At 39.6% G+C, this 26,665-nt stretch overlaps 1 protein-coding gene across 1 annotated transcript; it reads right to left on the bottom strand.

The window, feature by feature from the left end:
• Positions 1 to 1,052: 1,052 nt before the first annotated feature.
• On the bottom strand, positions 1,053 to 25,174 carry PIP4P2 (phosphatidylinositol-4,5-bisphosphate 4-phosphatase 2). Its single transcript, XM_074898743.1, has 7 exons — positions 24,932 to 25,174; positions 18,924 to 19,072; positions 17,464 to 17,570; positions 15,556 to 15,679; positions 9,908 to 9,960; positions 3,775 to 3,865; positions 1,053 to 2,624 (listed from the first exon to the last, which is right to left on the bottom strand). Exons 1-7 carry the CDS (start codon positions 25,035 to 25,037, stop codon positions 2,481 to 2,483), a joined length of 774 nt encoding a protein of 257 aa, XP_074754844.1. The 5' UTR covers positions 25,038 to 25,174; the 3' UTR covers positions 1,053 to 2,480.
• Between the last annotated feature and the right edge of the window lie 1,491 nt (positions 25,175 to 26,665).

Genomic DNA, 26,665 nt, shown 5'->3' with positions numbered 1-26,665 from the left:
GCACAGAAGCCCTTCACTGTGAATTCAGATAGCTCCTTTTCCCACCTGTCACAAAAATAATCCATTGAGGAAAAGACTATTAAAAGTCAATGAATGAAATAAAGAATAAAATAAAGCTGAAAGTTCTTCTAGTGGTCAGTGTGCACAGGACATTATTCTTTTTCAACTCAGAGATACTTAATAGATTGAGATGTAGTTCAGCGCAGAATGTCATGACTGCCTGCAAACAAGCCTGCCTCACAAACAGGCAGATCTATTTGAGTCTCTTGTAGAGGCCCTTCAGATTCTACCATTAATTTTCTTACACAGTTAAAATATGATTCTTACGTACCCAAAGATGGTTGAAATGTAATGACACCATACATTTCATATTTTATGGAAATAACTACAATGTTTCAATTTGCAAAAGGAAGAAGTAACAAATATTACGCTATTATCCTGATGGAGACAAAAATAAATCACTTTGTCCACGCATCTTCCCTTCTGCTCAGAAAGGTTGAGAAGAAAAAGGAGAAACACAAGATAGGAAATAAATTACAGCTTAACACAGGGGGGGAAGTATAAATTCCTCTGATTCATTAATATAACATTATACCACCCTCACTTGATTACAAAAGCAGTGGATGATTTTCTGTACAGCCCCAGTCTACATTACTTCAGGATGTGGAAGGCAGAAAATATTTTGAAATACAAGACAGCTGGAAAGAGTATTCAAAGGTTTAAGATGCAAATGAGCACAGCAAATCCCTACAGTGAAGTGATGCAGTCTTAGGAAAAGAAGAGAGTATATTACTATATTCCCTCAGTAAGCCATTGACTAAGGAATACATAATCCCAACAGTGGTCTCATCCCTTATTTTCTTCCTCATTCTTCCCAAAGTATCGAGAAAACATCAATTTGTTCTTGCTCTAATATTCCTGAAGCTGCCATGTAGCAAATATACAGAGCACACTCTGCTGGGCAATACCTTTGTTGTTCCTGTATCATACTAGGAAATTCTTCCACTTGTGTATTTTTATTCATATACAAAAAATAGAATATATTAAGTTTGAATAATAATCTTTATTTCTTTATTAGTTTATTTGTAAAAGGTACATTGTAATCCTGAGCTACTGCTTTTATACATTTAGCATCATACAAAGACAGCTCATTTACAGTTTGATCATTTACATTTATTGTGCTCCAAAATCCTTATCTGAATATCATTTTGTCCTAGCAGGAACATAGATAATTTAAATTACATGTATCCCTGAAACATCCACATTAATTTACCCATCTGACCCCATTATCTAAATTACTACAGTCATCTAAATCACTCAGGACATTCCTTCCAAATTTAGCAAAAACTTGTTTAAAACTACAAAGATGGGCAGTGCAAGAACTGGTCCCTCAATCCTTTGTGAATACATCATTAGAAAAAACTTTCTGTTTCCGTATTCTCTTAGCAAGTCAGTGCTAAATTGACTAGATGTACTTCGATGGAATGGTCCAAGTAATAGTTTATTCATTTTCTTATTACAGCAGTTAATGTGAATTTACAGTGTCTCCCTTTGCAGTGACCAGTGCATAACTCTCCCAAACAGGGAAAATCTGACATGATCAAAGGAAAGTAAGAGGCAACCCATCACCAACTTATTGTCACCTATGTGACACTAAAGTATTACGAAACAAGTCATATGAAATGCTTCCCTTAGACCCTGTAAAGGAACTTGTACGAATAACCGGAGTTAAGTTCCATAATCCGAGCATGGCTTTTAGAATTTGCCAGTTAAAAAAAACCCAAACCAAACACCTAAATCTCAGGATCCTTGAGAAGAAAGCATTTATCCTAACTGAAATCCAATCCTGGATAAATGGAAATTTAATTGGACTACCAAAATAGCATCTCTCTACCTGAAAAATCTCAAAGCATACAGTGTTTACAAATGTCTCTCTAGCAACAGTGTCAGTCTTCTGAAGTACACTCCTAACTTTCATTTCCTGAATAAGGTCACTATGATCTTAGGCAAAAGATATAGTAAGCTGTTCAAGCAAAATGGTTATTGCTTAGGTTTTTAAAGCAAGCCACTTTAATATAATTTTAGTTAAAATGTTAAGTACAAATGTGAAGCTACTGTAGAAACACTTATAAACACTCTCGCTTTTGAATTCTTGCTGATCATTTAGAAAAATGGTAGACGGATTTTAACATAACAAAGGAAATGTAAAACTTAATACTGTCCGTTGAAATAAAATTCAACACCTATGAAGACAGAGTTATGAACATGTAAACACAGCTTTGTATTCAGAGCTAGGGAATCTAGCAGCAAAACAAACTATTTGCATATTATGTAGTGCAATGAACATTTGTTCTTAAGAGACCCCCAGTCTTAAAACTACTTTGAACAGAATGGAATCCTTACAGGAGAGGTTTCAAAAGTGTCCAAGATGTAATATCCAGAATTGCTAGATGTTCACCTGCTATAATCTAGCAAATTCTCTATGCAAAACTGTGCTCTGGATAACTGACTTTAATGGCTCCCCAGTAGCAGGCTCGAATGAGGCAGATTAAACCTAAGAGATAAGCGATAGCCCAAGAAACATACGTTGCATGAAATCGCCTGGCAAAATCCTGTGTGCCAACCTAAAAAGAGAAAACAAAAGTGTCAAACATACAGCACTATCTGCTCTTCAGAGAAGAGCAAGTTATATAAAGGAGAAGCATTGTGGCACCTTTTTTACTTTGATAAGGATAAATCAGATATTTAATTAGCTTTATTTCACACAATCATAGGATAATTGAGCTCAGGAGGTCTCTAGTGCCAACTTCCCAGAGCAGGGTCAACTCTAAGGTCACACCAAGTTGCTCAGGGTTTTAACCCAGCTGGGTCCCAAAAAGACTCCAAGGATGGAGGCTATGCAAGCCTCTAGGCACACCTCATGGTGTGCCTAGCCACACTCATTTTCAAACTCAGTAAGGTTGTTAAAAAATATATGTATAAAAAGAAATCTGTCTTTTGCTGGTTTTATTTCTGGCTGTCACTGTTTTTATTAGGGAAACCGGAAAAATCCCTCATAATTCATTTACACTCACACATAAAAAATTATTCAGGTTATAATACAAGTTTGAGGCATAGTGAAAAAACACACATATGAATTCAACTGCAGTTATTTCTTCATATGTACTTTTCTGTGACTGCCAGGTAGAAAATTTGCTCTAGTAACCAGTACTAGATACTTCAGAGCCAAGAAAGTCAGATTGTTGTTACTCTGTTACTAAGAAAACTACCTGAGCCTTTTAATTTGTAAATAGCTTATTATCTGGTTTTACTCTTTGTAACTTGTACAAATTATAAAGGCATATACATGTTTCTAACTTTTCAAACCCCACTCCCCTCCACTGCAGTGAAACATTCCTGGCTATACAGCGATATGTATTTCTAGAAACCTGGAAGTTTTCAGAGCCCTAGCAAGAGCAAGATGTTCCAGTATTTCTGTAGTGAAGTAAAACCATTTCTCATAAAACTGAAGTTCTCAGAGAGATGAAGAGTCAAATTTAACATCAGGAAGAAGAGAGTCTCAAAGTTCCTAAAAAAGTATCTTCTGGCACATTTCATTTTTCTGGCTGACTCAGATGATTAAGTCTGTGGTTTTAATAGAGGTGACAAAACCCACATAAACTTAGGAGGTTTTACTCAAATGCTGGGGAAAGAAAAGCTGGTCGACCAAGGGAGCTCCTTTGTACATGCACACCCCTGCACACAGTTGCAAGTATATCACAGGACATCACTCACAGTTAATCCAACTCCAATGAAGATGCATATCATTCCAATTGTAATGTATGCACAGCAGCGTCTCCGTGGCAGTGCACTTCCAACAGAAGAACTGTTAGAAAATAAATGGTATTTTACATTAAAAAAAAACAATCCAAACCACATAAATAGAAACTATTCAGTCTAAATGGGGGGAAGGGGAGGAGAATGGCAACACACATCCACTATCTTAAGTTTATAAAGCTGTAGGCAAACTCTACAATTATATCAAGCAGTTAAAGACAGAGTTCACATATTTGATTTAAAGAACTATTGGTGAAGATAATATAGTATCTAAAAAATCTAAGTGCCTGCAACAGAATGGTGCCACACCTACAGTTTGAGTGTGTCTGCCTCTTATATCCACAGTGCGCCCAGATAAGTATCTTGAATAGCCTCTGAATTGCAAAACCCAAGTTTGCTTTGCAGCTTCTATATAGGTTGTAAGACACCCTTTAGACTTTTAATACATTAATACATGACTTTAATACATTCACATGCATCTAAGTAACTGGAAATCACTTCCACCACCCCTAAATGTTATTAACAATAACATATACAGTTCCTGGAACAGCTCACTGAATACTGTTGAGTAGCTAAACTCTACCCCATTTCTTGAAGATAAAAAAACCCCAAACTGTTTAGTCAAACATGAAAAATTTTTCATGGTCAACACTGAAATTCTTTAGACATGTTTAAGTCAGTTTTTGTAACTTCAAAAACATGGCAAGATTTTTTACTTTCTGTTTTCTTTTAGAGTTCTACCACAGGTTACATGAGCTGCACAAATCAGTGCTGACAACCAAGATAAATAAATCCCCTGGAAGTTCTATCACTCATCATCTAGACTACAAACTCCCAGACAGACAGCTTTGTCTCTACCTGCTGCATTAAACTATTACAGTGCTTCAGTCAAACAGAATATAAAATGCAAATAAAACACTACACTTTACTACAGTCAGAAAAATTATTCTAGAAGCTCAGCATTGTTTAGCAAATACATCTCAAGTCACACATTTGCAATCACATAGGAACATGATTTAATTCCTTTGTGAACAGTGAACAGGTAGGCCCATTGAGAGGACTAGAGAGGCAGAGGTGCTTTCATAAAACATGTACCATCTATCTTAGAGATAGTTCTGAAGCATGCTATCATTAGTTAAGTACTTCATCCCATTCTGGGAGATCAGCACGCCTCTGGAAATACTGGAATGCTTGTACTCTGTGTTCAAAGATGCAAGGGGAAGTCATATTCATCTCATGACAGTTCAACATATGCAAGATAAGCATATAACAGAAGAAAGCCCCGCTGAACTACTGAAGTAGTACATGTCATATGACTAACCAAATTTCTGGCTCCAGTTAATTAAGTAAGGCCTCATATGCTTAGCATGTGACTAGAGTTTTTCAAGCATTCATCTTAGAAAGCCTTCAAATAGATTGGTTTAAGCAGCTTTACTCCAATATTACTTCTTTACAAGGAATTTCTAAAATGCTCCAAGAAAAAAAAACCACCGCAGTCCTCAAGCTAACATGCTTACATCTTACAAGGCAAGGGTTGAATAGAGCAACCACTCACAAGCCATCTGTTATACACTTTCAGAAGAAAAGTTCCGAAAGTGTTCTCCTCATTAATTTCCCAAGGGAAATTGCTTCTTACCAGAAGCCTCACCATACACATTTGGGATGGGATTGGAGGGTGTGCGAGGTGTGATTAGGGTGGGAGAATTCCCAACTGGGGAAATAACGGTATTGTACCATTTTCTCAATCACACTCCCCAAAAGCCACCCTAAATACTTCTACATACACTCAAGAGAGATATGTTACCTGATTCCAAGTTACATGAGGAAAAAAAAAGAAACAAAACTGAAGTTTTATAGAAGGGGACAGGAAGGAGACTTCTCCAAAGCTGAACTGATGAGCACTAGGCTTGCCAAACTGACCTTAGGTTCCCTCCTTTGCAGGATTTCCTGGCTATGTACTCAGAAAGTTAATTCTATTACAGAGCTGGATACCTTAAGATAAGCTGATAGAAATGTCATGTTCAATACACCTAACAGATGCATGATATTTACTGTGCTGTGTATTTCACACAGAGACAGGGTTCATTTTGGGAAGGAGACCTTCACTTTTAGAGCTGTCTGACTTATGATCTTGGTTTTGTAATCATAATATTGCAGGCACCCTGGTATTTTCCATCCATACTTCTCTTAAGCTCTGTCCTCCCCTATCCAGTACAAAAGGCTGAGGGAGAAACCATCATCTCAAATGCCACAAAAAGGAAACATAAAGACTGTTTTAAGTGCCCCCCCCCCCCCCCCTACAGAAAGCAAAGATGAAATAAATATATTGTTTCTACAGTCACATAACAGGCCTGGGAATATTTAACAATCCCAGTAAATCATAACTTATTTTTCATCTCTCAAGAGCAATATTAGTCACTGGAACACTCTAAATAGTGAGGTTTCCCTGTACCCACCCCAAATTACACATAAAAACCCCAAACTAACTTTGAATAAAGAAAGCTCAAACCCTACCTCAAAGCCTACTAACTGTGGCAACTCTGACAGGCACATTCAGAAATACTAAAACTGGGGTCAAAAGAACATTTTTAAGTCATGGAAGGAGCTGCTTCCATTGCAGGACTAAATGAGGGTGAACTCACTATAAAGATATTCAGAAGCAGCACTTCTTTCTTTCTGAGCTGCTGCTAGGGAAGCAAAGGCACCTGCCAGACCTCTGGGCAGCGGCAGCAGATATAAAAGACACCAAAGCCACTTTAGTATCAGGTAGTAACTAGTAGAGGGAAAAACTGCCACAAGGCAGAGAGACTATTAAAGGAGTAGCACAGGAAAGAATGCAAGGTCTCTTGTGCTCCAAATAATAGGAATTATTTCCAGGGTTTCAGACATGCTTTTAGGGTATTTAAGAGGAAAATCAAAATGCCAGTATTCTGAAGGTGAACAGCACTGCTGAAACTAGCCTCCACAGTAGTGACAGGGTTCCAACACCTCTCCCTTTTCCTGAAGGTCCCAAGAACTTTATGGAGCAAAAGTATTATAAATTCATTAGGGTTCATCATTTTGTCAGGCCTTAAAAAAGAAAAATAAATAGGTTCTAAAGATACAGACATTTGGCATTCTGAAATAAAAACTTGTACCATTCAATTCTTTTTCTAGTAACTGAATTCATGTTCCTGAAGTTTCTAGATGATTTAATATACAGCTTGACAAAGAGAGCAACAGACAAAAAACAGTTCCTCCTTTTCCTCCATCATTAAATGAGAAAAATACCAGGAGTGTTCATTAAACCTCTCACTTTTTTGAGTAACAGGCTGATAAACATCTAGTAGTCTAGATAACTAGAAACACAGAACACTAAAATATTAAAAACAAACAGTTTCACTCCCATTCCTAGATGTCATCATCCACACTATAAAACTATATTGCAAAAATTTCCTCATTAGCTACATTTATTGTCCCAGTGCAGTAAAGCCTATGTCAGGCAGAACCACTACACACCAGCAAGGCTTCTGCAAACAGTTTACCTATACTGGTATAACCAGTTTTGTAGCCCGTTTCCAAAGAGATTTGTTCATTTGCCAAGGAAGTGATTTTATTCTCTGCATCACAACTAATCTTCTATATTTCCCCAACTTATTTTGCAAAAAAAATGATGGGGTGGAGGGACGGATGGACAGGCAGGGCGGGGGATAGGATGGTGCAGGGACACGGGACAATGACACAGACAAAAAAAGTATGTCACAAAATAATAAATTTGTGACCACAATGGTAGCAGGTAGATGGGATTAAAAAACAAACAAGAAACCCAAGATCCTGTTTCCCCCAACATCCAGATATGAAAGGTTCCTTTGTTTATGTACCGAGACATGATCATTGTTTTGTTACTGACCTTTTCATGTTATAGCTCCTAACTTCCCCTGCAGTTTTACAAGGCATTCTTAAGATCTAGTTTCCATCAAGCAAATAGGTGGTCACAAACAAGCTACTTGCAGATTTGCTGCACTTTTAAAAATGTTTGAAACAAAATGAAAATTTTTTGAGAATCCAGACGTCTCAGAAGGTATCTTCTTGAAAAACCTACTGTTGCAGTGATTTAAGGTGCATTTGGACTCAGTCTACACTATCCTTTTTTCAGTGACAGTCATCAGCTGAGTCAACAGAAGAAATGAACAGTTTTGCATCTGACTAGTCAGCTACTAATGAAAGAAGTTTTGCATTAATAAACTGAAATAAAGCACCCCACATTCCCTTCTGACTACTTGGCTACAAGTAAGACAACCTCTGACAAAGGGTTGATAGAAAGGAGCAGGTCACTGCAGTTATTTATTCCATCATCATGACTCAAAGCTCTGCTTCACCTATACTGTGCCCTGAATTCATGCATTAGAAATGTTTGTGCTTCTAGAAGTGCAGAACTCCTGACTGTCACATCTCAAACGTGGGAAGACACCAAGCAACACACTGCAAGCTAAATTACACTATTCCACAGTTTGCATCCTCAGCCCAAGGACAGAAATGCCTATCTGTTAAAATTTGTTTTGTATTCTGCAATTCCATTGCCTTGCAAGCTGTAATTTTCACAAGCTGCACTGCAGAAATGCTCCAGTTTTATTACCTACAGATAGCACGCTTTGCACTTTACAGACAAATAGTAAGAAATCCTTAAGACCCCAGCTGGAGTTTAAAATACAAGCAACACAAATCAACAGAAGACAGACCAAAACATCTTATGATATGACTTCTTGACTGTTGCTTTGGGTGGGTTTTATTTTTTGTTATTGTTGGGGTTGGTTTTTTGTTTTGTTTTTAAGGTTAAACAGCAAATCATTTTGTACCTAAGGAGGGTCAAGAAAAAAGCTGAGGTCAGCTATGAAGTGCGGCATGATAAAATATAAAACATAATTGCAATTAGTTTAAAAACAAACAAACGAAGCCACAAAACACCAACCCTCCTCCCCAGGATTGGAGAGACCAAACCCAATTACAGTTGGTAAAAACACCCCTGCAAAACACCTCTCATCAAGAGCGTGTGTGTTTATCTGACCTAAGCAAACTAGAACATATCCACTACTCCACATCCAATGGATTCCACTCCTGAGGTTAAACATACCACTAGACTGACTTCTCTATCAAACACTCCAGTAAGAGATTTCAATCACTGTTGAAGGCCAGGCCATGCCAACACCTACAGTACATTTATCCTAAGCCTCTGCTTCTTAAGGAACCTGCTAGTTTTTCTAGAAAATGCACAGCTGTGGTTCTCCATTTCCAGCAGAAAACACACCTGCTTCTTTAACTGAGAAGCTGCACTTGCCTATCAAAGGAAGACAAATATCTAAATAAATCAGGACAGGCAAGTCTCTGAAGTACTATTTTCAACTCTTATTTCACACCCTGTGGTTGAGATACCATGCAAATTTAAACTACATTAGTAGTGTAGCTTTTAACAACAATTCAAAATATTCCTGACCTCAGATAAGAAAGGCCAAATAAATACTCAAAAAGCCCCAAACAAAAACCTGAAACACAAAAAACTTAGAGCTCTTGTATTCTTTTCTCCTTCTTACTGAAGTAATAGCAAATGAGTAGACAAGTTATTCCACATCAATTCATAAACATTAAACAAGCTAATGCATTAAGATGCTTAACCAAGTTAGTTGTTGGGTTTATGAATTCAGTAAAACCTCTTTCAGATTAAAACAAGATTCTTTCCTTTCCTCCTGTTACAGTAAGGCAATTCAAATTCTACATTTAAAAATGACATCTGATTAACTGCACAGAATGATAAAATTTCAAAGATGTAAGTTATTAATTTTAGCAACCCATTCCTCCCTACTGTTAGCAGCTTATTTTTGCCCCTGGCAATTCAGAGCATTTTAACAAACGCAGGTTGGGTTTGACAAAGTTACTGATTTGTGCATAAAGGGTGGAGAATTCATGTGCACATAACATGCTCTTTAGCCTTGAAATTCAGATAAACATGGCAAAATAGTCAGCACTGCAGACACATTTTACTCCAAATACTTCTATGCAAGACACACTGACAACTTGCTTAACAGTTAATTTACGTAACTTATTTCAGAGAACTTACATTTTTTTGCAGTGTGGGCATTTTGCTAGTGTGTTAAATCTCAGTTCCATCCACTGTAAAAAGAAAAAAATTAAGAGGTTGAAAAACTGGCCTGAGAACAATTTTGTTGTACTTCATGCTAAATGTTACTGTGAAAACATTTTGCTTCTCAGGCTTTCTCTGACTTCTTTCTTGCTTTCTTCCATAAATGGGATGCCCTTTTGTCAGTGGCAACGTAGGATCAGGATTTCCATGTGAACATTTCCCATGATTTGCCTTAGTATTACAAGACTTGCTTGACGTAATGTGGTTACGCAGTATGGGCAACATGATAATGTTAATACAGTTTTTTCTCTTACTTCCACGACTATGAATATACCCCGAATTAAAAAAAAAAAAAAAAGTGTTTTCTTTGGCACAATTACAGATAGATGCATTTTCCCATCTTTCCCCAACCCTTGCATCATTTGTGAAAACTAAGTTAAGCGTGTACAGGAAGATTAGATAAAGAATATTTTAGAAATTAGATGTCTTTATAAGTTTTATATCAATAAAACAGAGAATTCTATTGGCTACTTACATGACATTTTAAAAAGGTGATATATAGAACCATACATGGTATGGTCATAACCTTCCACGCACAGACTAAAACCTATCTGGAAAGCAGCCTTAGTGAAAGTAATGCCTAGAACGACCTCAACCAGAGGATATAGTCATATACTCATGTAAAAACTGCAGTTTTTGTTAGATTTCATTCTGTGATAACAGAAGTATTAAACAAGCATTTTAAACGTTTGCCTTGAACAAAAGGGTAAGATTATTGTTCTTTGCTCTGTAAGCAGTTATATTGTAACTGCAGTTCTCTTCTGGAGGTAGTGATCACAGTTTCTTGGTTAAATATAATTCTCTTCTCCCCTCCCCTCTTAATTTATGCAAAAGTCACACTGACTAGCAGGGGAAGAAGCCACACAGCACAGACTACCAATGCCTCCATTTAGATCCTCCTTATCTCTGTGAGAAATCAGAAGTCAGCCTACTGAAGCGAGTAGTATTGTAACTGCTACAAAGACAAATGAAAAATCAGAGCCCACCCTTGTATGAAAAACAGGACCCAGCTACAGCACAGCACCATTTAAACACTGAGAATGAATTTATGATTTTATGTGCAAAGGAATAGGATGTGGCTTGTAATGCCTTGCCAGTATGAGCAGGTTTTGCTGTGAGCAAGGTTCTGATCTGTAGTATTGAGAGTGCATTTTCCTGCCTCTTGAAGGTCTCCCTCAGTTTTATTTACCACTAATAGGGTAGATTCTCCTCTAAGAAGAAATAAATCTTTTTTTCCTGGTTCTGAAGTATCCAATTACAGTACTCGTTACATAGTTCTTTAAAATCTATTTGTTTACAAAGACTTGGCCAAACTGTCTTAGCATATATTTTATCCCTTAATAAAATGAAAGGTGCTGTAATACTCCCCACCTGAGCAATGCCTTTTAGGAGCATTAATTCTGCTTCCACATTCCTGCCAGTGGTACAAGCTCACTATTTGCCTGCATCCCTGTCAAGAACTGCTCAGTTTCACTTAGTTCTACACAGCAAAAGTGGGATAAGGTGCAGTTGTCAGTACCAGGGATGGAGACAGGCCCCTACAGAGCTGTTCTTTCAGCTTTTTAAACTGCAATTCCAGAAACAGAAGTAAATCCATTATTTACGTTTTATGTATTTATACTTCAACTTCACTTCTGTACAGTAACTCTATTCCAGGGTAGGCAACTCCATTTCCAAAGTCACTAATTAATCATCTTTCTAGGGCTTTATTTAAGATTTCTGATTATTAGCCCTAATTATTAATGGATACAAACTCAAATGCAATTGGGCTCTAAATGTTGATGGAAAAAACAGAGGCCTTGACAATCTGTTTTCATTTGAGTTACCTGGAAGTAAGAGAAGCACCAACTGTTAGGATGACTTCAAACTGCAAGAATTCAGGTCACGTTGGCACTGTAGGGAAGGGTTATTTTCATGCAAATTCCAGTTCTTGGAGTTTTGGTGGGTTTAACAAGTAGTTTAAATCATGCTTAAAGCTGATATTTTTAGTCATATTCCAGAGTGCTTTAAAGAACCTAATCTTGTTCCATGTTGTTAAGAAAACTTAAGGTTACAGTTACATGAAATTTAGCTCCCTTCCAACAATACAAACTGTATTTTTCCCACTGGAATAAACAATAAACAATAGCCCAAATCCCTGATTAGATGTACTGAAACACACATGAGGATTTCAGAGAGCTCAAATGTTTCAACTGTGGACAAAACCAGACATCCAAAGGATTTACACTAGAAGAATATATCAAGCTTTCTTCCTTTGGAGCCTAAAACAGCTCTCAACGCATTGAATACAAGACAGAGAAAAATCAAGATTTATATACCTATGTACACACACATCCCTACATACAGCTGCTTCCACCAAAAAAAAGATTCCCCTCTGCTCCCCCCAGGTCCTTTGGGAAAGCAAAATACTTCTGCAGATTAAAACATTTCTTAGCTTTCTAAAGAATTTAAAGGGTTTTCTATTCAATTATTTTAGATTAAATACTTTTCACATTTGATTAGTTTCTTAAAAATAAAACTGACAGAGCACAACTGACAAACCACACTGCTTAGCCTACAGCCTGTGGCTTACATAGCTTGCTCCTAGCTTCTTGTCCTTGAGGGTCTCTCTGGCACCAGAACAGTAGCAGGAGAATGAAGGAGACACAGGGACACCCCTCCCCTTCCTGCCACCATTTCCAAAGTCAACTTAGCCTCCAACAGCCACAAATCATCACAGGCAGAGGCCCCTGGGAGAGGGGTTGCAAGGCAGAAACTAAGTCAGAGACAGCCTAAGTCCAGCAGCTCTCAAAAAAGCCCAAACCAGATCAGATTGCGATTCAGCAGGACAATTAAACTCTCATCCTGATCTCCTTTTCTATTTGGACACTTTTTCCACTTGTCTGAACTCCAAATCTGACAGAAACAGCGGAAACCTTAACACAGTAAAGACCCCTATCAGTTTCCCCAAGGAACAAAAACAGTTTGATGAACAAAATGTGAAAAACTAGTGATAGTTCAGCTACAGTATCACTTCAGTACTAAGTCATTCTCCCAGCTGAGACAGAAAGTTGAAGGCACTCCACAGCATGGAGCATGCTTTTAATAATTCATAAAAAACATCCCCGATGTGTAGAGGCAGGGAAAGCACAGCACACACTTACGCTTTCATATGGAAAAAAAAAATTCTTGGGAAGGTGGTGAACAAGTTGATATTCTTAAAAGAACACAAAACAAACAACTGAATTTGACTTTTCCACCCCAGGGATACTAGCTTTGCTTGTCTGTTTTACTTTTTTTTTAACTGCCAAGTAAAGTAGAGTAGATACCTTACTGAGTTGCTGAGAGATGCATCTAGCATTACATATTTGCTTTAGAATGTGGAGATATCAAAGGGCAAAAATACCCTCACAGAAGCTGAGTCTCCAGGCTGGCTAAAGCACTTTATTTTTTGCTTCTCTGCTCCCTCAAACCCAAGCAATTTTTCTGATTTTTTTCTTAACTAAAAAAATTTGCAGAATCTGAAGCTTAGTAACAGAAAAAGGTAGAAGCAAGAATGGTGGGAAAGCTACATAAAGTGAGAAAAAAAGGGTTTGTTTCTTGATAACTCAGCATAAAAGAATTTAATCTTCAAATTTCTAATTATTTTGAGTGTTTCTTTTCAATGTACCATGTAAATTGGTCTTACTGGCAGATAGGACTACAAAGTTCAAAATGATGCAGTTGCCTAAAGCAACCAGCAGATTTGAAGTCACATGCACAAATTTCAGATTGCAAAATTTAGCACTTTAAGGCATAATCTAGTAGTTATGGACAAAATGAGCCTTTATGGGTTTGGGGTTGTTTTTTTCCCCTATGTTCACCTAAAGAAGTTCACAGTGTAAACTACAAAATTAATTTGGGCTGCAGTCATAGAAAGTAAATAGTGGATAAAGATAAATAAAACTCCGATGCTTATAAAAGCAACCACAGATAGGCCAGTAACTTCACAATGAGAGTTTTACTACTCTGACTCTCCCTAATAAAAAAGAAAAAGATTAAATCACACGGTAGAGATGGTCTTCTGTGCTAAGAGACTGTGTTAAAACTTAGTATTGTAACTCCTCTACAGCACTGATTTTGCCTGAGCGGTTTTAAACTGTGCTGAAAAACTTAATGGCATTACAAAATTAAATTATGACTCTGTATCAAACTACAGTGTTCATGCAGGTACTTAACGGTTTGTAACATGCTACTATATTTTTTTTTAAAAAAGCTAGAAGAAAAGGCAGCCTTTAATAAAAGATTCGTGGTTTAGAACATGTTCTTGAGACTGCCTTTTTCTTCTGTGGATCTGGTATTTTTCTGTCAGTGACATTATTCTATATCACATACAATGTTCTTACTAGTTAAGGTCACATACAGACTTGCATTTTTAAAAAAAAGGCAAACAGAAAACCCACTCCAGCTATCTCCTTACTGTTCTTCAGCAAGGGTTATAATAAGAATTATATATATTTTTTGTTATATAGGCAGAACTAGTAGATAGAAGATGTCTCAAACATCTCTCTAATGGTTTCTCAGATACTACCTTACTTGTAAATTCATAAACAAATCCCTAGTTCTCCTTAAAAAAAAAAAAAAAAGCCTAAGAGCCATCTCCTGTTCCTGCATTCATCATCTACTGTAGTAGTTAAGCCATTATTGCATACTGATCCATAAACCTGAAGTAAAGATTTGAAGGAACAAGTCTATTCCATTATAGAGCCCATCACAAGCAAACTCCTCTCACTTCTGATACAAGCTACATGGAGTACCATCTCCAAGTTTCCTTTCTCCTTTCACAAAATGCACTTGAGTATTCTCTGGCCTTTATGTATCTTACAAGCCTTCGTTTCAGGAACGTAACACCACTCTAGTGACTATGTAGGTCCTTCAGCTGTACCACTTATCTTAGCCTTTTCCCATAACTGACAAACCAGTGAAACATTCAAGCACTGCTAGATGATGAAGCTAAAGCTAATTTACTTGTTTATTGCAGAGACTCTGCCTAAATCAAAACTCAAGCATGGCATCCCTTATCCACGTGAAGGGAAACAGTTCAACAGCAGAAGAGTATTCTTGAATCCTCTGCTTCAAAAACAGGATCAACTGTCAACCTCACATATAAACCACAATCTCCAGTTCTGTAACAACTGACAGATATGCTAACATCAACTGCTATAACCAACAGCTTTTGGGGTTCATACAGCAATGGCAGAACCGCTCTCTTAGCCACTGCAGAATGTAACCATCATCGCAAGCCTAAATAGAATCTGGAGGCATGACTTCCTTTTCCAGCACTGTCTACTCACACATCACTAAGCAGTAAGACTGAGTTTGGGCTTTGTCCATGCATGCACAGACAGACTGTTAAAAGTTTTCTTGAAACGCATGTAAAGATAATCAAATACAGACCATACATCCATAGCAATATGAGCACAGAAGCAGTTTTAATTCCTCAATGATGCCATAGAGTGAGGCAATATGCTCTTAAAAGTGCTTACAACAAACAGCTTGAGGGATAGCACGGTGACGTGAGGAGGAGAATCTTGTGCTTTACTTACAAGGAACGTATTTCCACAGTGCCCACATACCACTCTAGTTCCGTCTGGTTGAACTGGCAAGGCAGGCTGAGCGGGCTGCTCTTCTGGGATCAGCATTACTGGACCAAGAGTAATGATGCGTCTACTGTGTTAAGAACATTAGATGTACATGTAATTAAGCTGGCAAAAAAGGAGGGTGATGCATTTAAGCAATTACCTCAGTCACTACCAAATATTTTACACTTTTAAACTATAATCTGCTTTTTAAACAGATGAGGCACCCAGTTTTGGTCTCTTTCCAAAATGTTTTCCTTTTCAGTTTTGAAAACATTCTCTTTCACTATAAGATCAGCCATGCAAGCCAGAACCCTGCAGAGATCAAAGACTTGCCATCATATGGCAGAAACACTCCTCATGAAAATGAAATCTTAATACCCAGGTTGAGCAAGCCTGTGAATTGGAATGTACATACCCATGTGAAACACACAGAAAGAGTAAGGACTCTTCCAGAATCTAGTTCTCCTTCCCATCTCAGATACTCCTCCTTCCCACAATACTGACAACCATGTCAATATAAGCAGCATATCCACACTCGTGCAGTAAAATTTTCATTCAAAATGAGTGAACTAAAAAAGAAAACCACCCCAGGTTGACTAAATGCAATCAATTTACTTCAAAAACCAGTTTGCACATATTTGCTTTTATGTTCAATGTGCTTCCAGTTTAATGATACAATTTGTCCATCCAAAATGACAGTACTGAAATTAGCCAACTCAAAGCAGAATGAGGATCAGGATTCCTAGCTTGAAAAAAGTGAAGGGAAAAATTAAAGCCTTATTTAACTTGAACTGCATCTCTCTCCATATACAACCAAAACTGTATTCTGGAAGACCTCCCTTCAAATCTGGAGCCTTCCATTTAGGGCATAGTCCCAACTCTCTCCTTCAAAGTATCCCCTAGTAAGACAAATACATAGGCTATTTTAGGAAAAATGAGATATATGCCTTTGAGATTATTGTAATAAAATTAGGGAATTTCTGATTCAGTTTGGTTACCAGCCATATGACATATTACAACTGAAGTATTCCATGAACATTTTTGCACTCTGAGAAAATATTTGGAAAGTTTTGAAGTTTTCCCCAACACTGCATTAGTAAAAAAACAAAAATTAAAAAAAAAAATACCCCCCAGGTCTCAGACTAGGTTTCAAAACTAGAACAGCCAACAGACTGGTGACTATGGTGTGGTAAAGGTCCCATTCACGTATTCACGTGACCTCGCCACGTTGAACCTGGCCTTCAACTCAATTTCTCTTGTTAGAGATGCACCACTGACAATCAAATTACTCCTGCCTCAGTGGGATTTTTAACACTCTAAGCCCAACACTAAGAATGCTCACTATGGCAATCATGCTTGTTTCTTTTATAACAAATGTGTAAATTAAAATCAAGAGCTGAGAGGAGATCGAAAACTCAGCATAACAAGGAAGGGAGGACAGCACAGAAGCCACCTTACTTCTCTGTCTTACATCTCATTCTGAAGTCCCCACTCAGACAAAGCAAGCAGCCTGTGTGTTTACAATAATTAAGTATGCAAGAAATTATGCAAGTCCCAAAAACAAGAAGTGATTTTCTTCTCCGCTGTTCTTTATACCACTTGTTCCTTATGAAGTAGCTAAAATGGGAAACACACATTTGAGACTACCGCTAAATAACAAACCTATAATTTTTTCCTCTTTAATCTTAAAAAAAATAAATTCAGAATTGACGCTAGTACAACCTGTGTCTGCAGTAATTCAGTAATGCTCTTTTAAGTGTCCACATACAGAGGCCCAGACTTGAACCTCTTTTAGTTTTCAATGTCCAACACAAATAGTAGAATTGCTTTAAATAAGACTATCTCAAGGCACTTACACTTTTTTATTCTTACCAGTTTGGTCTTGGACAGCCTATTTTCCGCGATGTATCCTTACAGATAAGGAGACAGTTACATTGACATCTAACATACTTCTTCCCTGAAGGAGGGTTTTTGATTGGCTGAACAAAAAAAAAAACCACCAGAGAACACACATCAGAAGTCATAGCAATTCACTTTTTTTCCCTATAACAGCATGGCGAAGCAGAACAACTTCAGTGACAAATTCTTGTGAAGAGAGAAACACAGTTCCTCTTACAGAGGAGACTTGAGAGTCAAGACAAAATTAGAAGTTTTCTCTCTTTCCAGAGAAGGAAATACAAGTTTCCTCACTAGAACAAACAAGAGATTCTGCAAACTAACAAAAAAGAATCCATATTTTAGCAATGAAGAACTCAAGACTTCAGTTTAGTTCTTTTTTTAAAATGTGAGCTTAAATAGTGGTATTAAAAAAAAAAAAAAAAAGTCAAAACATCAAACAAAAGCCTCCCTGCCTGGTACAATGGCTTTATTCAACAGTGAAAGGATCACAGGCTGGTTCTCAGCCACTACGAGAGTATGCAGACATGGTACAGTTTAAAATAAGATTACAGTTCACCGTAATGAAATCATCTTTCTCCATCCAGGGAGTCAAGTTTCTGGGTTCCTTTCCTACAGCAGATCAAAAGCTACAAGATACTTTGTGTGGCTTGAAACACTATATATTGGCAGGGAAAGTGAGTATTAATGGCAGGTTCTCTACTCTCTAAATGAAAAAATAAGCTTTCCAACAGTTTTAAAGTTACCCACTTTCTGGACATAATTTAAAGTTCTTTTCATAACATAAATCCAATCCAGTGTTTTTCTGCAACTGCCCCCAGTAGCTGTGGAGTGCTGCAGTATCAGATCCCAAAACTGGCAGGAAGGAAAAAAAATAGAAGCAGGAGTCCAAGACGAATTAAGAAAATGGGAGGAGAAGCAAAAAGGACTGTGATGACTAGAAAAGAACCTACAATTTATGCATTTCAAAACTGTTGTGTTTGTTTCTTAGTAAGGTAACAAACTGACTGAATAGTACTGCGGGAGGCAAGTATATCCAGGGAGAGGTGTGGGTTACTTACTTTGTTTCTTCCACTCTTAAAATGCCTGAATTCTTCATTTCTCATCATCCTACCAAAACCAGTTTCACCCTTTTTACAGAAGAGTGATTACTTAGACAATATCTTTCCTTTTTGTCCTCCTCAGAAGGAAACATCCTGCGCAGCCAGCACAACAACACAAATATTTATTTTAACTGCTTATGACCATCCTTGTGCCAACAACCCTTGAGCTTGCGTGCTAGCTAAGCTAGTGGTCAGCTGCGCCAAAAGGTCCTCTGCAGGGATGGCAGAAACAGACTCGCCCCTTGCAGGCAAGGACATGAATTCTACCAACAACGTATTTCAACCTCCACCCAGTTCCCTCAGCAAAAAGAAAATGCTAAAAATCCATTTTACCGTAGCTTCATTGCAAACTGTGCACTTAACAACATGTTGGTGTAGCTTGCCATCCAAATTGATTAGCGACTGGCACACGCGGCAGTTTATTACAGGAACACCGCTGGCATCTGGACTTGCAATGGCAGTATATGGAGGAGGAAGCTCTGCTGCAAGAGACCAGGAAATCTCAGTTGAAAACCAAATGGGATCCTAAAACACCATCAGCAAAGATAATCTCCAATAGTCACAGCCCCAAAGAAGAGAAACAAATATTAAAAAAATAAATCAAACTTAATAATTAGTATAAACATAAGACAAACTTAGGTTTGCTTTACCTTTCCCCACAACTTCTGTGTACCCAAACATCAGCCGTAGTTGTACATAATTCATACCAGCAACACAAACTATAAATCACCTCTGAAGAGCGGATCAGACAAAAGGCTCATCTATGCAACTTGATTTTCAGACCAACTTTTTACAGTCTTTAGAAAAGCGGGGGGGAAAACCCCAAACAAACCCCAAACCCACCACAGATTCGTAGCAAACAGAGACTGGCTTCTAAAGAAAAAAACAGAAGATAAGACACAGGTAGGCAGAATAGCCATAACCAGCATTTACAAACATCTGGAGAGACTGAAACACAGACAAATGTCTATCATATAGTAACAAATACTACAGGTAAAAATACAGAAGAGTCCTGTTATGGAAACAGGTCTTGGATGGAAAGTGGCATGAAGCATGTCTTTTCTGAGTGCAGATATCTTGAAGTAAAAGAGATGAACTGAAACCTCAGAGCTTCTGCTTTTAGAGGTTCCAGATATTTTTACTGTCCAAGAGCCAAAGCACAGATGGACAAGGAGGTCTTTAAGTCACTTAGGACACGCTAACACAAGGAAGAACATACTGGCCTCAGGGCCCCATAGAAGAGCAGATTGCAGCCTTGCCAGTCCTGAGCACAGGACAAACCAGTGAGGAAACACTCAAGATACTTTTTGGTTTAGAAAGCCATGGAATGAAAACAATTCAGCATAGTACATGCCACAATTACTTGGCATGTAATAGCACCAGCTTTTATTTCATCAAGAAGTTCAGGGCTCTTCAGGTAAGCAAATAAGGAATGAGTATATGCAGTAGTTCATAGTTAACTTTTTTAATACTAATAATTGAATTATTAGCCTTGGACTTCAATAAATTATTATTTCACAATTACATCCAATCAGCCAATAAAATCTTCAGAGAAGCAATGAGAGATCAGTCTACTTTCAGTTTACAAACAGCACTGAACAGAGTAGTATCTGCTAGGGGCGTGGCAAGAAAAAAAAAAAAAAATCACAGGCTGCTATCAAAGCTGACAAGGCCAATTATTAAATTTAAGCCTGTAAGAAAGCACTCATCACTCCTTCACTGTTTTAAAGTGAGTGTCATAAGCTGGAGGGATATAAGAAACCCTGTCCGCCCTTCAGATCCAAAAAGTCATCACAAACCTTTGAAGCAGCATTGCTGTTCAGTGCTCTCTTTGCTACTTGGCCTACAAACAATCCAGACCTGTACTTGATTTTAACTCACAAAGGCAGCAGGAGGGTGGACACCTTGCAGGTCTATGAATTGCATCCCAGAAACAAAATTAACCAGTAACCAGCAGTGCAATTCCAAAGTAATCATAGAAACTGATGCTCTATTACTTGAGCAAGTGAACTTCACACCTTCAGCTTTCATATACTGGTTGCAGAAACTAACATCCTTAAGAAATACTAGGTCATTTAGAGCACTGTTCTGATTTTTTCTGTTTCTGAGGAATTACACTCTGGGAAAATACAGCATCCAGCCAAAAATTTTTAAGACAACAATATTTTGCATATTGTGATACCCTATTTTAAGTATAAGACTGCCACACGCAAGAGAGGAGATATTGCAAGATAATAACAAACACACAGACACAAGACAAAACCCTAGTGCCCACACACTTTGGCAACTGGAAGCAATCTCAAGCCTACTAGATCACTGCAGAAACCAGGTTTGAGATTTGGATGATGGGAACAGCAGTGTCAGCTTCGAGTGGCAAAGTCAAGGCTGCTGCAAGGGTGTTTTGGCTGTAAGCAGGCTGCTTACCTGCTCCTGCAGTGAGCTGCTGATGCACATCCTGGCTAGGAGCACAGGTAGCCTTAAAACAAAAGGCACATCCAAGTAGACCGAATACAAAACTCTGTGTTAAGACACCGCTACAGTTCAATCCCAGCTTTGAGGTTGCTTTTCTGAAAAGCAACAATCATGCTAGAAAACTTTTTTGCTTTGTCCTCTGTATTTACAATGTGACTTCTCAACTCTATCAGTTGGGCACAGGGCGGCTGTGCTAAGGGAAAACAAACAGTATCTTGAAGGGTACTAGGAAGTAGAGACACACATCCCCCCCAGCCTTTCAGCTTTCAACAATCCTGGAATACTTTAAGAATTGGCAACTATATATACCATTCTAGACATTTATAATATTCTATATCCTACTTGTAAGTGACAACTCTTAGGATTTCGAAAATTGGTTAAATGAGGTATGTGAGCACGTATGGACACATCCAGAGACTTTTCCAGCCTCAGCTTCCAGGTAAGCATCCTTGCTGTTCCTGTCTTGCTGGCTCAGCAAATTGCAGATAGCAAGCAAATAATGGCTGCTTTTCAGAGTGGTGCTGCAGCAAGTAACATTTGCTATGGAGCAGAAAGCCAGAAGTGTCTTGGCACTACAACTTTCATCCTTAAAGAAAAAGTGCATTTGGAAGAGCTCCAAAAAAACAAAACCAGCAAAAGCCACCAAAATTAAGTTTAAAGAAAAGTATGTTGGGAAATATACCTGAAAAGAAAAATAAAGGCATTGTCTTGGAGTTCTCTGCTCATTAGCCCTTAATAAAAAAGGTTTAAAGCACATTAACATACTTCAGTATGACTTTTTTTTGGGGGGGGACAACTTGAATTTCAGGCTAACTATAACACCTAAAACCAATTCATAAAGGTCCGTCATACTGGATGTGACTGGATGGTAGGCAAGTTTCACATGCACACCAGAGGTTTCAGGACACATTTAATAAGATGCTGAACTTCCTGCTGCTGACATACCAGTTTACAGCTATATTATCAGTTTTTCTTTTAGAAAAATGAAATCCAACAGTTGTTAGTTCAGCAAGATTAGCAGAGTGCCCTACCATGCAGTACATCTATGATTCCTTCCTCAGCCCCACAGGATACAGATGCAGTAGAAGATATCACATATTCAACCTTAGAAATTCCTTGTGGTGCTTGTGCACTTTCCTCCCTTGGTATTCAAAGGACAGAAACCACAGGGAACCACTTGCAGCTTACCTGGGTCAAATAGAAATGAGTTTGTTTTGGGGTTTGTTTTGTTTATTTCATTAAAAAAAATATATATTCTTTATGCTGACCTGGGAGGGGGTGGGTGAGGGAAAAAGAGTGTTCTGTGTTAGAGACAGATAGTTAAGAACTGAAAAAGCCTCAAGGAAATCCCCCCCCCCCCAAAAAAAAAAAAAAAAAAAAAAGGAAAACCACTGAATAACCACCCTACTACAGGGAGCAAAACTGTTGGTTCCACCCTTTGTCTATGTGAAGTTTCATACATAATGTGCCCTGCATCCACATTGAAAAGATGTTTCTTGCTTAATTGCTTCCATCCTTAGAAACAAACACTGAGCCATTACCAGGATTCAACCATCCACCAGTTTACACTGAAAAGGGCCAGCTGGGTCTCAGCTGCAGCCCAACAAGGGAAGACTTTCAAACCATGGCCTCTCTAATTTGAAGCTCAGGATGACATATTGGGCACAGTATATAATTACAGGGATAAAACTATTGACATACATTCAGGTAGTAGTTTGGAGGGCAAAGGGCGGCTTTCTCCTTCCTCTACAGCTCCACAACACTCAGGTGATGGTAAGCAAGGAAGCTTTGCAGAAAGGGAGCTGGAAGCAAACCCCATCTCCCCACAAGAATGCCGCTTCTCTCTGTGTCTAGATTTGTACTAGGGAGAAAGACTGCCCATTAGCTAAAAAGGTGGTTTATCTTGCCTGGATCCTTTCATCAAGGATAACTGACAGAGCAAGGAAACTAGAGCTATGGGGTCTATGTCACAGCTCTGCAAAATTTTATTCTACATATCTTTTTGTAAGTTTTGTAGAGCAGTTTTGAAGTGCTACCTAGCATGCTTGCTCACGGACTGATCAAACAAGAGATCCTCAACTCGTGCAAGAGATGTTAGACATTTAAGGGAGCTCTATGGTTCCTCCTCACTTTTGGGAGCAAGCCACTTATTTCAAGCACCACACCCTACCACTGGTACCAAGCTACTTAACATGACTTACAGACACGGACTGAAGGAGCTGCAGGACATGGCTACCAACCAAAATGAGCATTTGGGGTCCAGCTTGTTTCCAGGTCGTTTTACCCTGGGTTCAAACAAGAGTCACCTATCTAAAGCATTTTCATTACTTTTTAAATCTATAAAGACCTTTACAAAAACAGATCAAAATGTATGCAAAATAGCTACAGGATAAGGACTACTAAAAATAAAACCACTGAATAACAGAATTTTAATTTAGGTGGATTTCTGGATTGGTTTAATTACAAAATTTAAGAGATTATGTCAATCCTACACAATTTGATTTAAAAAAGCCCCAAACAACCCTGTGCCGTTTGTCCGGCTGATACTAATTTGAGCAATTAAAATGAAAGTAAACAGTCAACACCAGCTACAGCACTAGCTGAAATATATTTTCATATCAAGGCAAAGAGGACTAGCTTTCCACAAATTTAAGTATACCTCAAAACAGAGATATGTTCACTCATAGTATTCTAGTTACATACATGTCATAAATCTATACAATTACATAAAAATCCTTAAGAAAGGGCCAACACACTGGATCCAGTGAGCCCAGGACTGTAATCTTACATTTTAAAGGTTACAGCCAGCAAAGCTACACTAATCTTATTTAGTCTTGATTCCTTCAGCTTTCTCCCCCCCTTGATTTCTTCTCTAAACTGTTTAACTGGGAAAAAAAAAAAAAAATCTATTAATGTATTTTGTAAACATCCTGATTTATATTTTCTATGTAAAATTTTTTCATCTACCTACTAAATATTCAGGTTATTTTTCTAAGTCTGTGCAAGAAAGTTAATACCATATTGTTAAGCCACGATTTTAGATTTGTAACCACAGTATCTGACTTGTTTTCCAAAAAAAGCCAAAACCAGCTATGGCCTTGAAGTGTGTTTGCAAGGACATCCTAGTGGTTTTGGACTTCAACTACCGCACTGCACAGAGCCCCTTCGTTATTTAACTTTGACGGCCAGCCCAGGAGCCGATCGGCTGGCATCTCCTCCGGGTTAGCGCACCTCGATGCTCACCGGAGATGAAACAGGGCTCTGCGTACTTTGTGTCGCTTCTGCGTTACACCTCTACTAGCTGCCACCCTGCGTCTCGCTGCACCGAGTTCAGTCGTTCCTAGACAAGAATCTTTTACTTAAGCCTGCTCCTAATTAATGGGGGAGCCGAAGTCCAACAATTACTCTGCAAGCTCCGACGTGCGAGCGAGTTTAATGAGCAGACCGGTTCGGGCTTGTTCTGCCACTGCAAACATTTATTTTTTTTTTTCCTCCCTTTTGACGACTTCACTCCGGAGCGCGGAGCAGAGCGCGGAGCACGGCCTACCCGGCCCTGCGCGGCGTTACCTGTTGTTCGTCCTCCGCCGCCGGGGCAGGGCGAGGGCTCCCCCCTGCCGCTGCCTCCAGCCCGGCCCGGCCCCGCCGCAGCGGGTAACTTCGCCCGCCAACAAAGGCAGGGGGAGCCCCCGCGCCGCCGCAACCGGGCGGAGACGCCGCGTCCCCGCCGCGGGCGCCGGGGCCCGACCCCCGCCCCGAGGGCCGCGCCGGGCCCCTCAGGGCCTGCCCGCCCCGCCGCCAGCGCCGCTGTGCCCGGGCCGGCAGCAGCCCCCTGCCCGCGCCGGCTCCGGGGGCGGCGGCGGCCGCCTTACCTCGGGGGCTGCTGTCCGACAAATAGGGCGGCGCGGTCGGGGTGACATTGCCGGAGCCGGGCGCGGAGAGCAGCGGGGAGCGCTCGTCCACCCCCTCGGCGGCCATGGCTGCGGCGCGAAGGGCCCTTCCCGCTGCCGGGCTCTCGGGGAGGGCGGGGAGGCGACCGGGCCGGCAGCGCCGGGAAAGGGGAAGGAGCGCAGAGGAAGGGGCTGGGAATGAATGGGACCGGGGCGGGGAGGAGGGACGGCGGGGCGGGGGCTGGGCTGGGCTAGCCGGGCCTCCCTCCTTCCCCCCCTCCTCCCGTCACGGGCTAATGAGCGGGGCAGGCCGGGCCGGGCCGGGGCCTCCCGGGGCGCGGAGCCTCCCTGCGGCCCGCCGGCAGCCGCAGCGCCGCCGGAGCGGGGTCCGCGGGCTCCCTCCTCCCCCGGCGAGCCCCGAGGGAGGAAGACCCTCAGCCCGTCGGTGATGGCCGGAGCGCTAAATCGAGGGCGGGTTCTTTAGGGAGGTGTCTGGAGGAGAAACATAACAACCTTCTTTTTAAAATAATTTTTTTTAAAATAAGTGCTTCTGATTTATTTATTTTTTTTTCCTGAAACGCTGTGGTTAGACATATCAATACTGGGGAAGTGCTATAGTTGATTGAACTGCTACCAGTCACCTTTCCCAGGAGCCTGAGGATGCAGACCGAGGGACTCGACTGAGGCCGTGCCCACTGAGGTGTGAAAATGGTGGTAACGCGTAAGGGCGCTCCAAACGTGATGAGATAAACCACGTTATCAGATCTGCGGCTCAACAGAGAAGTCTCTCCCCTGCTGTCACTGAGGTCTCAGAGACTGAATTTCCTTCTGCTAGACGGCCCATGCGGGCACCGTCTGGAAGTCTCTGGCAAAGAGGGAAAATAGCCTTCCCTTGATGAGCTTTTCCGCCCATATTGAGATAAGACAGATGTTTGTCACCCGTGTGTTGCGTCCTTTCCTTGTCCGTAGGTCAGAGACTGTCAGGCTGTGGTAATACCAGATCAGCAATTACTTTGTACACAAGCAGACGTGACTGCCAAGTGCCACCCGGCATCTCCGTGGCTTCGTTACCCAGAACCAAGCTACTTCTTGGAACGCATGATGAGGAGGGCTTGCAGATGTTTTCCTAAGAACTGTGTAACAATGGGATTGTGGCCTGAGAGGTCATGAGCTGGTCATACTCCTTTAATAATACATTTTATAAGATAAAGTATTTTTTGTATCATGTTGAAAATTTGCTGCTGGAGCTGTTTTCCACCAAAAGATTTTTAATCTAGGAAATCAAGCCATTCTACAAAAATGGACTAATGTACTTGAGAGTCTATGAGAAATAATCAAAACATTAAGTTAAATGGAGGCTGATGTATTTTATTTCCATAAGATTTAAATGATTCATTTTTACTTTATAATATGGAATTAATAAGCTATGGTAATTATTGTGATGGCAAAACACAATGTTTTCACGGATTAATGTTTTAAAAAAAGAAAATATTTTGAAGGAGATTTTGAAATATAGTTAATTCTTTCTCATTTGGGACAAAATTGTGGTTTTTAACGTGGTTATTTCCTGCAGAAACTCAGAATTTGAGCTCTGATGTTACCATATAAGGAGTAATACGCTACAAGGCAGCTGGTTGTTTTATGCCAACAGTCTTCATCATGCAAGAAATGCAGTCATGCCATGTCAAACTGCTCTTCCCTTGGAAAATGTGGTAA

Source organism: Athene noctua, chromosome 2 (assembly GCF_965140245.1).
Source record: "Athene noctua chromosome 2, bAthNoc1.hap1.1, whole genome shotgun sequence".
Classification (NCBI taxonomy): Eukaryota; Metazoa; Chordata; class Aves; order Strigiformes; family Strigidae; genus Athene; species Athene noctua.
Note: the sequence above shows the minus strand (reverse complement) of the source record. Positions and strands in the feature narration are given on the sequence as shown.